This window comes from Bombina bombina, chromosome 1 (assembly GCF_027579735.1).
Source record: "Bombina bombina isolate aBomBom1 chromosome 1, aBomBom1.pri, whole genome shotgun sequence".
In the NCBI taxonomy this organism is placed as follows: domain Eukaryota; kingdom Metazoa; phylum Chordata; class Amphibia; order Anura; family Bombinatoridae; genus Bombina; species Bombina bombina.
In genome coordinates this window covers 1,242,518,280-1,242,535,957 of record NC_069499.1, presented here as the reverse complement: position 1 = coordinate 1,242,535,957, position 17,678 = coordinate 1,242,518,280, and the positions used below count along the sequence as shown (strand labels likewise).

At 38.7% G+C, this 17,678-nt stretch overlaps 1 protein-coding gene across 1 annotated transcript in view; it reads left to right on the top strand.

Annotated features, from left to right (window-relative positions):
- The first annotated feature begins 2,046 nt into the window (after nt 1-2,046).
- Nucleotides 2,047-17,678, top strand: part of SDR42E1 (short chain dehydrogenase/reductase family 42E, member 1) — a 32,829-nt gene continuing 17,197 nt past the window's right edge. The window contains exons 1-2 of the mRNA XM_053700723.1: nt 2,047-2,200; nt 7,463-7,532. Coding sequence (XP_053556698.1) covers nt 7,474-7,532 — 59 coding nt within the window. The 5' untranslated portion in view covers nt 2,047-2,200; nt 7,463-7,473. The remainder of the gene's footprint in view (nt 2,201-7,462; nt 7,533-17,678) is intronic.

Genomic DNA, 17,678 nt, shown 5'->3' with positions numbered 1-17,678 from the left:
TGTAGTGTGTGTGTGTGTATCTGCATGTATAAGTGTATGCTATGTAGTGTGTGTGTGTGTGTATCTGCATGTATAAGTGTATGCTATGTAGTGTGTGTGTGTATCTGCATGTATAAGTGTATGCTATGTAGTGTGTGTGTGTATCTGCATGTATAAGTGTATACTATGTAGTGTGTGTGTATCTGCATGTATAAGTGTATGCTATGTAGTGTGTGTGTGTGTATCTGCATGTATAAGTGTATGCTATGTAGTGTGTGTGTGTATCTGCATGTATAAGTGTATACTATGTAGCGTGTGTGTATCTGCATGTATAAGTGTATACTATGTAGCGTGTGTGTGTATCTGCATGTATAAGTGTATACTATGTAGCGTGTGTGTGTATCTGCATGTATAAGTGTATACTATGTAGCGTGTGTGTGTATCTGCATGTATAAGTGTATACTATGTAGCGTGTGTGTGTATCTGCATGTATAAGTGTATACTATGTAGCGTGTGTGTGTATCTGCATGTATAAGTGTATACTATGTAGTGTGTGTGTGTATCTGCATGTATAAGTGTATACTATGTAGTGTGTGTGTGTATCTGCATGTATAAGTATATGCTGCATGTAAAAGTGTATGCTATGTAATGTGTGTGTGTGTGTGTGTGCCTGTATAAGTGTATGCTATGTAGTGTGTATCTTAATGTGTAAGTGTATACTATGTAGTGTGTGTATCTGCATGTATAAGTGTATACTATGTTGTGTGTGTGTGTGTGTATCTGCATGTATAAGTATATGCTGCATGTAAAAGTGTATGCTATGTAATGTGTGTGTGTGCCTGTATAAGTGTATGCTATGTAGTGTGTGTATCTTAATGTGTAAGTGTATACTATGTAGTGTGTGTGTGTGTCTGCATGTATAAGTGTATGCTATGTAGTGTGTGTGTGTGTGTGTGTGTATCTGCATGTATAAGTGTATGCTATGTAGTGTGCTACTGTGCATTTTTGCTGACTTTAAAGGCCAGAATTTAGAATATTAATGGGGAATGCAGAGAGCAGTTTTAAAGAATTTATTATTAAATGTCCAATTAAGACAAAAATATTTAGCAATATCTTTGCAAAGGATAATTAAATACATAGCTCACATAGCCATACCAGTGGTTTGAGCTTGTGTTTGATTTGCTGCCTCCTAACTGTATTAAAATATATGACTTTATTTAGAATAATATTTATATTACTTTGGCCTTATGATTTTTTAAGCCCCGCCCAGCACATTTCAATTTTTTTTGCCGCTTTGTGATATGTTCTTTTGATTGTGAGGTTTGACGCTGAACAGCATGTGATCGCCTGATTCGTTTTGTTACAAAGTCGAGGAGAGAAACACAGAGGTGCATGTGGCCCCATTTTGAAAACAGGGGAGCATTAAAATTACTAAGAGACTAAGAGCCATAAAACGTAGGGAAAAACCACCTCCTGATTTAAATGTTTACTTTTGAAAAGTGTAACGCTAAAACAAACATACTACAGGGAAATAGTGTGGTAAAGAAATACATAGAATACTTTTGAAGTCTATAAAAATGATTTCTTGTTGCTAGGAGTGTATTAAAGCGCACGAAATAATTAAATATATTCGGACAGTATACACCTAGGAGAAATGTATTCTCCTATTATTATTATGTACCCGGATCTGTCACTTCATACCCAAACTCTGGTTTAGTCCGCTCAACGCTTCCAGTACACTTCTCAATTCTTCCGGCTTCAAGTTACCCGCCATGTCTTGCAGCAGCCTAAATGACGCGGTATTGCGCCGAGGCTTCCCTGTTACCATGGAACCGTTTCCCATCGCAGATTTGCTTAGGGCGCCGCCATGTCATTGTACGGAATATGCAAACTAAAAACAGATACATCTTTTATCAGTTTGGGTTTTAAATACTTGACAAGCGTTTAACCAAACGTACATTGTTTCTTTTTGTTTGTTTTTTAAATAAAGTGAACAAAATATACGTTTAGCTAATCCTAATTTGGGAGGTAAAGTTCAGAATGACGTTTTAGGGGCGTGCAATGGCACCACTGTGAGGAGAAGGGGAGTGAGCGCTATAGGAAGGTTAAGCCTGATAGTTAGACAATGGGATGGGCTCTTCAGCGTTATATATCGATTAGCACTCAGATGTACAGCGTTTTCTACTCTTTAGGTGCAGTTGGTACGTGGAGGTGAGATCAGGTAGGACAGTGCTCAGATATCCGGGCGCCCTGTTTGTCCACAGTGTATCTCTGGTTAGGTTATAATTAACTACAGCAATACCTTATAATTTAATTCTTTCACTCACTATATATTTATTTCTTAGAACTCTATACCTCCCAACATTTACAAATTGGAAAGAGGGACACTATCTAAAATCAACAAGTATGCAGCAAAGGACAGATGGCAGTCTCCCTGGGACAGCGGGACAGGCCCCTAAAATTGGGACTGTCCCATGAAAATCGGGACAGTTGGCGGGTCCACCACCGCCTGTCTGTTCCTGCGGCTGGGGACTACAAACCCCAGAATGCCGCATGGGCAAAGGGGACGTGTGTTCTGTCGAGAACTCCAATTCCTTAAAAACTCCAATCTGACGTCACGTCTGGTGATTCTTCTATTTTCACTATCTGTTTTGCCTGTCTTGGGGAGCGCATCGCTGATCCTCTTGCATACACCCGAAATAAACCTTGGGGAATGAGTTTTACAAGGGGGGCTTTGGTCTCGTTGGCTATTGTGCTGGGGTGTTCTGTCAGACTAGCGAATTCATCAGACTAGCGAACGGAAGTGACTTTCCGTCAGCTGACTGATAAAAAATCCATACCGCGCATGCACTGCTCTTCTCATAACATTCTAAATGCAACTACGTCACAGCCCATCAGAATAGTGAACAAAACGGCCACGCGCACTAGCAACATAGGGGCAGATTAGAAAGTGTGAGAACAGAGGAGGGAAGGGGGACTCACTGACTCAGGGCTTTCTCAAATCAGCTTCAGAGTTGTGAGATTGGTTTCTTTTGGTAAAGTTTAAACATTCTGTGACGTCTTCAAGCTCTATTTCTATGTATTTAAAGGGATACTAAACCCAATTTTTTTTCTTTCATGATTCAGATAGAGCATGCAATTTTACGCAGCTTTCTAAATTACTCCAATTATCATTTTTCCATTGTTCTCTTGCTATCTTTATTTAAAAAGCAGGAATGTGAAGCTTAGGAGCTGGCCCATTTTAGGTTCAGCACCCTGATTTGCTGAATATGCTTTTTCATCTACTTAAAGTGAATGTCAATTTTGATGAATTAGTGCCTGGTTTTTAATAATCCTATTAAAAACAAGGACACTTTAATCCATCAAAATTCAAATTTCACTAGTTTTCTTCAAAAACTTACCTTTTAATCCTGGCAGCCGCTCCAGCGATTCCCCCGGCCGTAGGAAGCCTCTGCGATGTCAGAAAGGACATATCCGGCTTCCTCCAATCACGTTTTTCCCCTCGGGGGAATCTTGGCCTGATGCAACGCCGTGATTGGAGGAAGCCGTATTTGTCATTTTGGACCCGGGAAGACGGCTTGCGACGGGCGGAGGAAGTGCTGGAGAGGCTGCCAGGATTAAAAAATAAGTTTTTGAAGAAAACGAGTGATGAATTAAAGTGCCCTTGTTTTTAATAGGATTATTAAAAACCGGGCACTAATTCATCAAAATTGACATTCACTTTAAATGCAAAGGGCGCCAATGCACATATTTATATATGTATGTATTTATGTCTTTAAATGTGTATATTTGTCTGTAAATACATGTATACACACACAGATACATATGTACACATATATAGACATATATTTATACATACATAATTACATATACATCTGTAGACATGTATATGTATGCATATCTATCTTTGTTAAAGCTCTTTGCCTGCTTTTTTTTCTAACACTTTGTGTGTACAATATTTTTATTAGAGGGTTTTATTATGTAAGTGAGTTTAAGTGTACTTTTGTAATGTATTTTTGATGTGTTATGTGACACTTTTTTTTTGTTTCGCGAAACAGTTAAAGTGATGGTAAACTCTCCCCTTTTTAAAATCAGATCTGGAATGTAAGCGCTATTTTAGATGGAGTTTAATTTATTAGCTGTAATGAAGATGCGCTATAACTTAGTTATTAATATAGATATGAAATTCAAATACCCCACGTTACACCACCCACTTCAAAAGTCAATTTTCCTGTCAGCTAAATGATTGAATTACTCTCCAATCAATGTCCTGCTACAACAAAAGTGCCAGATGGGGAAAGCGCTGATTGGACAACAATTCAATCTGTTAGCTCACAGAAAATTTTACTTTTGAAGTGGGCGGAGGAGCCTGCAGTATTTGAATTTCATATCTATATTAAAAAGCATGTTATACTGCATCTTCATTACAGCTAATGAATTAAACTCCATCTAAAATAGCGCTTACATTCCAGATCTGATTTTAAAAAGAGGAGAGTTTACCATCACTTTAACCACAGCTCTGAGGACGCAGTAATCATTCTAGCGTAAATTGCGATTGCGTTCATGCGATTATGCTTAACTCGTAATATGATCGTAATTTAACATGCGCCCAAATGATTGTGAAAACCCGATATCAGTTGCGAGAAAACATTTGCGCCTCATTTGTAATCTAGCCCAAAATTGGGTTATCATGTCCCTTTAACATTTACAGAAGGCAGGATGTACCTTTTGACATAACACTGCTACAGAAGATTAAATTTTCACTGTGAACAAATCATATGCAAGTATTTCTATATTGTGGAAAACATTAGTTCATTAAAAAAATTTGAACAGCAGAGTTACGTGGGAATTATACGTTAGCACGCTAGAGAGTTGCGCTAACCCGCTCCTCTTTTTCACAGAGCTCCGTTCGCACTAATAGGAGGTTAAGCGTGGCGTAACTGAAGCCATGTTTACTGTTATAATAGTATGTATTATAACTAGGCTAAAAATTGACCTATGTGATTGGCCACTTATAATTGTTATGGCTCAGGCTATAATTTTTGGAGTATTACTATTGGGTAATTTATTTCCTTTAAGGGGTCTAATTTAAGTGACAAATTTGTGAATAAGATAGATAAATTAATAAGTAAAATAGATTAAATAGGGTGAAAAATAAGAAACAACAAAACAAAAAAATAATAATAGAAAATAATAATAAATTAAATTGAATGTAATTATTGAACTGAACCTTTCTATATTATCAATGTATGATCTTTAGTTCTTTTCCAAACAAAATACATTTTATGTCGTTTGACAGAATGAAAGTTTATCTTATTTTTATTTTTGTTAGTTGTCATAATTCACTTACTCTATAAAATGTCTAGGATTAATGAAAGATATAACATGATTGATTGTCTAATGTATATCAGTGTTAAACTTACTGGTTCGCATTCTAGATGTAAGAGTACTTAACCCACTCTTGTTAAAGTTTTGTGGGTATCCATGTACTTATACACACACATGTTTTTATGACCTAAACACTTTACCAATGATTAATTAGATCAGTCTCAATATTGAGACCTAGAGGTTGCCGACTTCCAATGGTGAAGATCCAAAAGACCTCCTTCTCAAAGAGGTCCTTGGATCTATCGCCTCCTCTTGGTTTTTTATGGATCTGATCTATTACCATCCAAGAGAAGCCTCTTACATCTTTACCGTGTTCTTCCACAAAATGTTTAGAAGCACCAGTAGTCACGTTACCTCGTTCAATGTCGTTGAGGTGAGCTCTAATCCTTTCTCTGACCTCACGAGAAGTACACCCTACAGTGAGCATGTTATCATATAGATAACAAAAATTGACCTACAGTTCGTGCATTGTAGATATGAGTATACCTTCTGTGTTGTCAGAGATTGGAAGATCTTTCCTGTGGTAACGTATCCACAAGCTTTACAAGTGCTGTTACCACACTTGTAGTGTCCCTTTTGCGACAACCAACTACTCTGTGGTTTGGTTTTTCTAAGCATTGAGGGAGACACTTGATTCCCGATGGTTGTATTGCGTCTTGCGACGCAAAAACAACCATCTTTTATATCATTCTTTAAATTGTCATCTGCCAACAGAATTGGCAGATTTCTATGTAGGATTTTGCAGATGGAATAGTATTGGGGACTGTAGGTGGTCACGAAGGTGGGTTTTTGTCTTACCTTCTTTGACGTATTCCCATCTTCAAGAAGGGACACCCTATCTCTTTGGCAGACATCTGCTAATGCTTTTCGCACCACTCCACTGTCATACCCTTGTGCTAACAGTTTTTTTGTCAATTTCTCACTTTCATTCAGGAAGGTGTCATCCTCCGAACAATTTCTCTGTATCCTCAGAAATTGCCCTTTTGCTATTCCATAACTAGTATGTGGAGGGTGACTACTTCTTGCATGCAAGAAGGTATTTGAAGATATGGGTTTTACATATAGCGAAGTACTCACTCTATTCTCTTCCAGGAGTCCTGTTAGAATTAAATCTAAATAAGGAATCTCAATCCTTTCAAAAGAGGATGTGAATCTCAACCCAACTTCATTATCATTTAGATAATTGACAAAGAGCTCACTGTCAGTCTGTACCAGACCACACAACCAGGAGATCATCAATATATCGTTTATAGCCAACGATGGAATCAAAAATATATATATAATTTGTAAAGTTTGCAATGCTCAATATATTAAGCACGTGCGCCCTACCCTCCATCTTAGAGAGCAAAGACGTGGGTGTGTAGGGAGACCGACCGAGTGTCCGTACGACCAGAAAATACTGTTTAGGGTATAGCAAACGCATGGTAAACACTGAGCTTTGAAAAAATTATTTTTAACCGTAGAAACCAAGGTATACTTATTGCCCAGCACTATCATGTTCAACTATGCATACAAAGTCGTTAAAAATGTATTGTCCTATTAAAGTGATTGTAAAGTTAAGCTATACGCTCAACAATATTTGTAATAAAAAAAAAAGTAAATGAAAGGCACTTTCATTGATTGAAATAATTTTAAACGCTAAAATATATAAATAATCACCCTTTCATTTTCCTATACATTCCGCCATTCCTCCGCCTGCAATGCATAGTCTATTTCAGCGTATAATGACGATTCACGCTGTAGCCAATCGTCAAAACCAGGGGCATTATTATTAACTTGCTGGACACCAAAGGGGGTGCGTTACAAGTATTCTGAAATCCAATCCTTTTGCTATCCCATGCATTTGGATAAAATGTTTTGTACATACTGTATACTTTTAACTTGTAATATGAGCTCAAAATTAAAAGTCCTATTGATTTAACATGAGCTGTGTGAGTGCCCAATAGTGCTAATATTTTTGCACTCTCCTTGTAATCTAGCTCAATATAGGGATAGTAAAAATATATATGTACTAAATATTTTGAACTGTTTGTATATTCTAGCAAATCTTCTATTACTTTACTTTAAACTTTTTTCCTTTTTTTTTTTTTAACAGAAGTGACAGTCATGGATTCTCCACGTGAAACAGTGCTTATTACTGGAGGAGGTGGCTACTTTGGACACAGGTTATATTTATTGATTATTTATTATTTCTAAATAATTAAAGTGATGATATACTTTCCATGTTTTAAAATAAGTTCCGGAATATAAGTGATATTTTAGAGGGACTTTAATTGATCACTTCTAATAACGATGCGCTGTAATACCCCGGGCTCCGGCTGCTCACTTCAACACTCATATTTTTTGTGAGCTAACGGTTTGAACTGTTTTTCAGTGCGGCACTTTTTTGTAGCTAGACACCGATTGGAGAACAGTTAGCTCACAAAAAATATGAGCTTTGAAGTGGGCGGCCAGAGCCTGTGGTATTAGAATGGCACAGCTAGATTTTAAAAGTAAGTTACAGAGCATCTTTATTAGAAGTGATCAATTAAAGTGCCTCTAAACTATCGCTTAGATTCTGGAACTGATTTTAAAAGATGTAAAGTTTACCATCATTTTAAGAAAAAATAATAATAATAAGCTGTTCTATTACTGATTTCTCTTGTAAGGTGTATCCAGTCCACGGATCATCCATTACTTGTGGGATATTCTCCTTCCTAACAGGAAGCTGCAAGAGGATCACCCACAGCAGATCTGTCTATACAGCTCCTCCCCTAACTGCCACTCCCAGTCATTCTCTTGCAGCTCTCGACAAGAAAGGAAGTAGCTAGAGAGAACTGGTGTATTTATTTAGTTTATCTTCAATCAACAGTTTGTTATTTTCAAATGGCACCGAGTTGTACTATTTTAGCCTCAGGCAGAAAGTTGAAGAAGAGTCTGCCTGTGGTCTTTGATGATCTTAGCAGGTTGTAACTAAGATCCATTGCTGTTCTCACACATAACTGAAGAGATAGGTAACTTCAGCTGGGGGAATGGCGTGCAGGGTCTCCTGCTATGAGGTATGTGCAGTTTAAATTTTTCTAGAGAAATGAATATGCTAGAAAATGCTGTTAATACTGGATTTATTTAAGGTAAGCCTGATTACAGTGATTTAATAACGACTAGTATCATGCTTGCTGTAAAGGGTAATATTCTTATTACTTTCTCACATTACTGAAAAATAAGATAATGTTTGCTGGAAGTGTTTAAACGTTTTTTTCTATATATTGGTGATAAATCTTTATTGGGGCCCAGTTTTTTCCACATGGCTGGCTAGATTTTGCCTAGGGATAGTTTTGTTTGGCCCTCTCACTGTGAATACAGGTTGGGAGGGGCCTATTTTCGCGCCTAAATGCGCATTAGATTTTGCAGCTTGAGACATCCAGTTTCCCTGAAGGAGTCCCCTGAACACTTAGGACCTCTCTAAAGGGTTTTTTGTGCCTTCCAAAGTCGTTGTATGTGCAGGTAGGGCCACAGCAGTGCTGTGGCAGTTTGTTGTGACTTTTGAAAAACGTTTATCGTTTTTTTGATCCGGTTTTGAAACTAAGGGGTTAATCATCCATTTGCAAGTGGGTGCAATGCTCTGTTAGCCTATTATACACACTGTAAAAAATTCGTAAGATTTACTGCTTTTTATCACTGTTTTTCAATTTCTGACATTTTTTGTTTCTCTTAAAGGCACAGTACCGTTTTTAGTTTTTGCTTGTTTACATTTATTAAAGTGTTTTCCAAGCTTGCTGGTCTCATTGTTAGTCTGTTTTAACATGTCTGACATAGAGGAAACTCCTTGTTCGTTAGTCGGTTCATTATGCCGACTAACTCGCCCCATGTGTCAGAACCTTTGACTCCCGCTCAAGGGACGCCCACTCAAGAGGCGCCAAGTACATCTAGCGCGCCCATGGCGTTTACTTTTCAAGACATGGCGGCAGTTATGGATCATACCCTTACAGCGGTATTGTCCAAACTACCAGGGTTACAAGGAAAGCGAGACAGCTCTGGGGCTAGAAGAAATACAGAGCACTCTGACACTTTAGTAGCTATGTCTGATATCCCCTCACAATATGCAGAAGCTGAGGCAGGAGAGCTTCTATCTGTGGGTGATTTTTCTGACTCAGGGAAGATGCTTCAACCTGATTCTGATATGTCTACATTTAAATTTAAGCTTGAACACCTCCGTGTGTTGCTCAGTGAGGTTTTAGCTACTCTGGATGACTGTGACACCATTATAGTGCCAGAGAAATTGTGTAGATTGGATAAATACTATACAGTGCCTGTTTACACTGATGTTTTTCCAATACCTAAGAGGTTTTCAGAAATTATTACTAAGGAATGGGATAGACCAGGTGTACCGTTCTCTCCCCCTCCTGTTTTTAAGAAAATGTTTCCAATAGATGCCGCTTTACGGGACTTATGGCAAACGGTCCCTAAGGTGGAGGGAGCAGTTTCTACCCTAGCTAAGCGTACAACTATCCCTGTCGAGGACAGTTGTGCTTTCCTTGATCCAATGGATAAAAAGTTAGAGGGTTACCTTAAGAAAATGTTTATTCAACAGGGTTTTATTCTCCAGCCTCTTGCATGCATTGCCACGGTCACTGCTGCTGCGGCCTTCTGGTTTGAGTCTCTGGAAGAGGCCTTACAGGTAGAAACCCCATTGGATGGTATACTTGACAAGCTTAAAGCGCTTAAGCTAGCCAATTCATTTGTTTCTGACGCCGTTGTTCATTTAACTAAACGAACGGCTAAGAACTCAGGTTTTGCTATTCAGGCGCGTAGGGCGCTATGGCTTAAATCCTGGTCAGCTGAAGTTACTTCAAAGTCTAAGCGTCTCAACATTCCCTTCAAGGGGCAGACCCTATTCGGGCCTGGACTGAAGGAGATCATTTCTGATATTACTGGAGGAAAAGGTCATGCCCTTCCTCAGGATAGGTCTAACAAATTAAGGACCAAACAAACTAATTTTTGTGCCTTTCGAAACTTTAAGACGAGCGCGGCATCAAGTTCCTCTAATACAAAACAAGAGGGAAATTTTGCACAGTCCAAGCCGGTCTGGAGACCTAACCAGGCCTGGAACAAAGTTAAGCAGGCCAAGAAGCCTGCTTCTGCCTCTAAGACAGCATGAAAGATTAGCCCCCGATCCGGTAACGGATCTAGTAGGGGGCAGACTTTCTCTCTTCGCCAAGGCTTGGGCAAGAGATGTCCAGGATCCCTGGGCGTTGGAAATTGTGTCCCAGGGATATCTTCTGGACTTCAAAGCTTCTTCCCCAAAAGGAAGATTTCACCTCTCACAATTATCTGCAGACCAGATAAAGAGAGAGGCATTCTTACATTGTGTTCAAGACCTCCTAGTTATGGGAGTGATCCATCCAGTTCCAAAGGAGGAACAGGGTCAAGGCTTCTATTCAAATCTATTTGTGGTTCCCAAGAAAGAGGGAACCTTCAGACCAATCTTAGATCTCAAGATCCTAAACAAATTTCTCAGAGTCCTATCTTTCAAGATGGAGACTATTCGAACCATCCTACCTATGATCCAGGAGGGTCAATACATGAATACCGTGGACTTAAAGGATGCTTATCTTCACATTCCGATACACAAAGATCATCATCGGTTTCTCAGGTTCGCCTTCCTAGACAGGCATTACCAGTTTGTGGCTCTTCCCTTTGGGTTAGCTACGGCACCAAGAATCTTTACGAAGGTTCTGGGGTCACTTCTGGCGGTCCTAAGGCCGCGGGGCATAGCAGTAGCCCCTTACTTAGACAACATTCTGAATACAGGCGTCAAATTTCTGTGAACTCTGATAGATTCTGTAGAAATGAGGATTTACCTGATAGAGGCCAGATTGTCCAAACTTCTAAATTCCTGCCGTGTTCTTTATTCTACTTCTCGCCCTTCGGTGGCTCAGCGTATGGAAGTAATAGGCTTAATGGTAGCGGCAATGGACATAGTTCCATTTGTCTGCCTACATCTCAGACCGCTGTAACTCTGCATGCTCAGTCAGTGGAATGGGGATTACACAGATTTGTCCCCTCTACTAAATCTGGATCAAGAGACCAGGGATTCTCTTCTCTGGTGGCTATCTCGGGTCCATCTGTCCAAAGGTATGACCTTCCGCAGGCCAGATTGGACAATAGTAACAACAGATGCCAGCCTTCTGGGCTGGGGTGCAGTCTGGAACTCTCTGAAGGCTCAGGGGTCGTGGACTCAGGAGGAGGCACTCCTTCCGATAAACATTCTGGAACTAAGAGCAATATTCAATGCTCTTCAGGCTTGGCCTCAGCTAGCGGCAGTGAGGTTCATCAGATTTCATTCGGACAACATCACGACTGTAGCTTACATCAACCATCAAGGGGGAACAAGGAGTTCCCTAGCGATGTTGGAGGTTTCAAAGATAATTCAATGGGCAGAGATTCGCTCTTGCCATCTATCAGCTATCCATATCCCAGGAGTAGAGAACTGGGAGGCAGATTTTCTAAGTCAACAGACTTTTCATCCGGGGGAGTGGGAGCTCCATCCGGAGGTGTTTGCACAGTTGATTCAACGTTGGGGCAAACCAGAACTGGATCTGATGGCGTCTCGCCAGAACGCCAAGCTTCCTTGTTTCGGATCCAGGTCCAGGGATCCCAAGGCAGCGCTGATAGATGCTCTAGCAGCGCCTTAATCCTTCAACCTGGCTTATGTGTTTTCATTGTTTCCTCTGCTCACTCGTCTGATTGCCAAGGTCAAGCAGGAGAGAGCATCAGTGATTTTGATAGCACCTGCGTGGCCACGCAGGACTTGGTATGCAGATCTGGTGGACATGTCATCCTTTCCACCATGGACTCTGCCTCTGAGACAGGACCTTTTACTTCAGGGTACTTTCAACCATCCAAGTCTAATTTCTCTGTGGCTGACTGCTTGGATATTGAACGCTTGATTTTATCAAAGCGTGGTTTCTCCGAGTCGGTCGTTGATACCTTAATACAGGCGCGAAAGCTTGTCGCCAGGAAAATCTATCATAAGATATGGTGTAAATATCTTCATTGGTGTGAATCCAAGGGTTACTCATGGAGTAAGGTCAGGATTCCTAGGATATTATCTTTTCTCCAAGAAGGATTGGAGAAGGGTTTGTCAGCTAGTTCCTTAAAGGGACAGATTTCTGCTCTGTCTATTCTTTTGCACAAACGTCTGGCTGAGGTTCCAGACGTGCAGGCGTTTTGTCAGGCTTTAGTCAGAATCAAGCCTGTGTTTAAACCTGTTGCTCCACCTTGGAGTTTAAATTTAGTTCTGAAGGTTCTTCAAGGGGTTCTGTTTGAACCTTTGCATTCCATAGATATTAAGCTCTTATCTTGGAAAGTTCTGTTTTTAGTAGCTATCTCCTCGACTCGAAGAGTTTCGGAGTTATCTGCTTTACAATGTGATTCCCCTTTTCTCATTTTTCATGCAGATAAGGTAGTGTTACGTACCAAACCTGGTTTTCTACCTAAGGTGGTATCTAATAAAAATAGCAATCAGGAGATTGTTGTACTGTCACTGTGTCCTAATCCTTCTTCAAAGAAGGAACGTCTTTTACACAATCTTGACGTGGTTCGTGCTTTAAAGTTTTATTTACAAGCTACTAAAGATTTTCGTCAAACATCTGCATTGTTTGTTGTCTACTCTGGACTGAGGAGAGGCCAAAAGGCTTCGGAAACTTCTCTTTCTTTTTGGCTAAGGAGTATAATACGCTTAGCTTATGAGACTGCTGGCCAGCAGCCTCCTGAAAGGATTACAGCTCATTCTACTAGAGCGGTAGCTTCCACATGGGCTTTTAAAAATGAGGCTTCTGTTGAACAGATTTGTAAGGCGGTGACTTGGTCTTCGCTTCATACTTTTTCAAAATTCTATAAATTTTGATACTTTTGCTTCTCCGGAGGCTATTTTTGGGAGAAAGGTCTTGCAGGCAGTGGTGCCTTCCGTTTAAGCACCTGCTTTGTCCCTCCCTTCATCCGTGTCCTATAGCTTTGGTATTGGTATCCCACAAGTAATGGATGATCCGTGGACTGGATACACCTTACAAGAGAAAACATAATTTATGCTTACCTGATAAATTTATTTCTCTTGTGGTGTATCCAGTCCACGGCCCGCCCTGTCATTTTAAGGCAGGTGTGTTTTATTTTTAAACTACAGTCACCACTGCACCCTATAGTTTCTCCTTTCTCTTGCTTGTCTTCGGTCGAATGACTGGGAGTGGCACTTAGGGGATGAGCTGTATAGACAGCTCTGCTGTGGGTGATCCTCTTGCAGCTTCCTGTTGGGAAGGAGAATATCCCCCAAGTAATGGATGATCTGTGGACTGGATACACCACAAGAGAAATAAATTTATCAGGTAAGCATAAATTTTGTTTTCCTTTGGGATATGTTAACTAATTAGTTCTTGCTTTGTCTAATCCCTTTATTAATTAGATACCATTATTTCCTTTCACTTCTATACTTCTCAGACACATTTGGATACCTGCCTTTTTCTCACAGATGGAAATGGTTCTTAGTAGTGGTCAAATGAAGTTACATAGCTTGTGTGCCGTGTGCATTATTTCAAGGGGCAATAAAATGAATAGTATGTTGGGGGTGTTTGTTTGTGCTTTTATCCTTTAATGACACTAGACTGGCACATCTAAAATGCCCACTGGTGCAGATCTCAGAGCACACTTATTATTATTATTATTATTATTATTATTCTTTATTTATAAAGCGCCAACAGATTCCGCAGCGCTGCCCGTGGGTACAAGGATAACCATACAGTGGAGAAACAATACGATAAGACACAAAATTTTACAGACAAAAACAGGGGGAATTGAGGGCCCTATTCCCATGGGAACTTACAATCTAGACTGGTAGGAGGATTGGAAACAGGACCACTAATTGATTAATGCACTAGACTAGCTTAAAGGGACACTGAACCCAAATTTTTTCTTTTGGGATTCAGGTAGAGCATGCAATTTTAAGCAACTTTCTAATTTACTCCTATTAGCAAATGTTTTTCCTTCTCATGGAATCTTTATTTGAAAAGCAAGAATGTACATTTAAATGCCGGCCCATTTTGGTGAACAACCTGGGTTGTTCTTGCTGATTGGTGGATAAATTCATCCACCAATAAACAAGTGCTGTCCAAGGTTCTGGACATTCTTTTCAAATAAAGATAGCAAGAGAACGAAGAAAAATTGATAATAGGAGTAAATTAGAAAGTTGTTTAAAATTGCATGCTCTATTTGAATCACAAAAGACAAAATTTGGGTTCAGTGTCCCTTTAATTGACAGATGAGCTACTTTATGGAGCATCAGTGCCCATTTAAGCTTCAAAATCACAACAGCAATGAAAACTACAAATGGGTCAAACACATAGTTAAAGTCTGCAACAGTTTGGCAGTGCATTAAAATTTCACAATTGCGATAATGTAATTTAAAAATAAAGTTTCAATTTCTTTTAAAAAATTTGCTTTGTTCTCTTGGAATACTTTGTTGAAAAGTAAAGTTAGGTGTGCACATGTCTATGGAAACAGTGTTTGGAAAGTGTATATATTTGCTTTACACATTGTTCCAAACACTGCTGTCATAGAGTGCTAAATCTGTGCACACTCTTTAGCTCCTATGAGCTGAACAAGGTTTGTCTTCAACAAAAGATGCTAAATGAACAAACCAAATTTGATAATAGAAGTAAATTGGATTTTTTTTTTATTGCATGCTCTATCTAAACCATGAAGTATACTTTTTGACTGCTTAATGGTATGGTCTGCTTCCCTGTCATAGTCTTAGTTTGTCCTACAACTGGATGTTCACAAATAGGGATATAGTCTTATTCCTATTGAAAAGCTTAACAAATAATTTATGTATAGACAATATAGTGGACTTTTATTGTAGCGTGTAGGAAGACGCATTGCATGCACAGTGTGTTTGTAAATAATCTGCAAAAATATTGCTCTTGTTCATTTATCAGGGAATTAAATTACTTTTCTGAAGTGAGAGGAAGTCTAATGCCGGATTTGCATAGATATAATTGTGTGTTGCACTTTTGCTCTAATAAATCTGGCACTAAAATAACCCAAATGCTGTGGACTGCGGTCAATTTCAGCATTTGTTTAACCAATAATAAAAGCTGAAATTATGCACATATCTATTAAATACATAGTGCGCTACTTTGAGGTTCCTAACAAGGATAAATGTCAGTCAGCCATCCTTATCTGGAGGGGGAACAAGTCATTATTGTTAATTTGCCTTTTTGTTTAAAGGGCGATAATACCCAAATGTTTAAACATTTGAAAGTGTTGCAGTATAGCTGTAAAAAGCTGACTTGAAAATATAACCTGAACATCTCTATATAAAAAAGGAAGATATTTTACCTCAAAAGTTCCTCAGTAGCCACATCCCATTGTAAAGGATTTCTAAGCAGCATATTTGTATGTCTGTCCTGGGACAGCTTAGGGGATGAGCCTCGTGCACTCTCATATTATTTCCCTATTCAGGTTAAAGGGACAGTACACTGTAAAATAGTTTTTCCCTTAATGTGTTTACAGTTGCTTTTTTTACCAACTGCAGAGTAAAAAATATATGAAAATTAGCTTTTTAAGGCTTATTTGTGTATATTAAAGCTCTGATTTTGTGTTTTGAAGCCACAACCTAATAAAATGGGTTGAGCTTGTAGGTATAATCAGATCTCATTACTGTATCACATTGTTCACATATACCTGACTCTTTATCTTATATCTGTCCTTAAAACAATCACCGGTACTTTGAGAGAACAATGGAAAATCAACATTGTATTACCTTATCTCTGCTATATCCAACTGGGAGTGTAATTTCTTCTGCTGGCTGTGTTTACAAAGCTTATCTATAGATGGTACGCGCGGCCACAAACTTTCTGAATAGGTGGGGATACCACATACTAAATCAACAATTTCAAATGCCAATATAAGGGTAAAGGAGCTACTTGTAAACAATTTAATACACTCCAGCAGGTAAAGTGGATCATTGGGAACAAATTAAAGGGGAGAAATATTTTGAGTAAACTGTCCCTTTTAAAGGGAAGCTTACTGTGAAATCTCATGAGATTACAGTAAAGGAGTTCATGACCTCAGCACTGCTGATGCTGATTGGCTGCTGTTCATTTCTTCATTTATTTTTATTTTTTTACCTGCAGCTGAGCAGTAACAGAACTTACTCTGCTGAGCTGAGGAGATTGTGAGGTAAAATATCTTCCATTTTTACATAGATGCTCAGGTGATATTTTCCTGTCAGCTTTTTACAGGTATACTGCATCAGTTTCAAGTGATTTAGCTTATGAGTATTATGTCCCTTTAACCTGTAGTCAGTGAAACATTAAAAATGAACTGCTTTTATTACAATGTAGCTCTCATTTTTTTAAAAATTATTTTTATATATATATATATATATATATTATAATATAATAAGAAACCAAAAGGAGTACAGGACAAATGGCTACTATAAATGTGTCATTTCTATAAGAGAAGTAACTAGGAACATTTATTTTGAAATGGTGCAGACCCTATAAAAATGTATTTATTCAACAAACTATAAGAGGAGAACAAGGACCAACAAAAATTACTTCTTTTTATTTTTTTCACTACCAATAAACATTTATTGTTTACTGTGATTGTACTGTTCAGAGATTTATTTCTTATATATAAAAAATATATTTCAGAGTCAGATTGTTTTTCCTCTATTTCTATTTTTTCAAGAGTGCTTGATTCCCTATCTGTTCAGGGCCATAAGTAATTTTTGTTGGTCCTTGTTCTCCTCTTATAGTTTGTTGAATAAATATATAATATAATATATATATATACACACAATATCCCACAAAAGTGAGTACACCCCTCACATTTTTGTAAATATCTTATATCTTTTCATGTGACAATACTAAAGAAATGACACTTTGCAACAATGTAAAGTAGTGAATGTACAGCCTGTATAACAGTCTAAATTTGCTGTCTCCTCAAAATAACTCAGCCATTAATGTCTAAACTGTTGGCAACAAAAGTGAGTACACCCCTAAGTGGAAATGTCCAAATTTGGCCCAATTAGCCATTTTCCTTCCCCGGTATCATGTGACTCATTAGTGTTACAAGGTCTCAGGTGTGAATGGGGAGCAGGTGTGTTAAATTTGTTGTTATCGGTCTCATACTGGTCACTGGAAGTTCAACATGGCACCTCATGGCAAATAGCTCTCTGAGGATCTGAAAAATAGAATTGTTGCTCTATATAAAGATGGCCTAGGCTATAAGAAGATTGCCAAGACCCTGAAACTGAGCTGCATCATGGTGGGCAA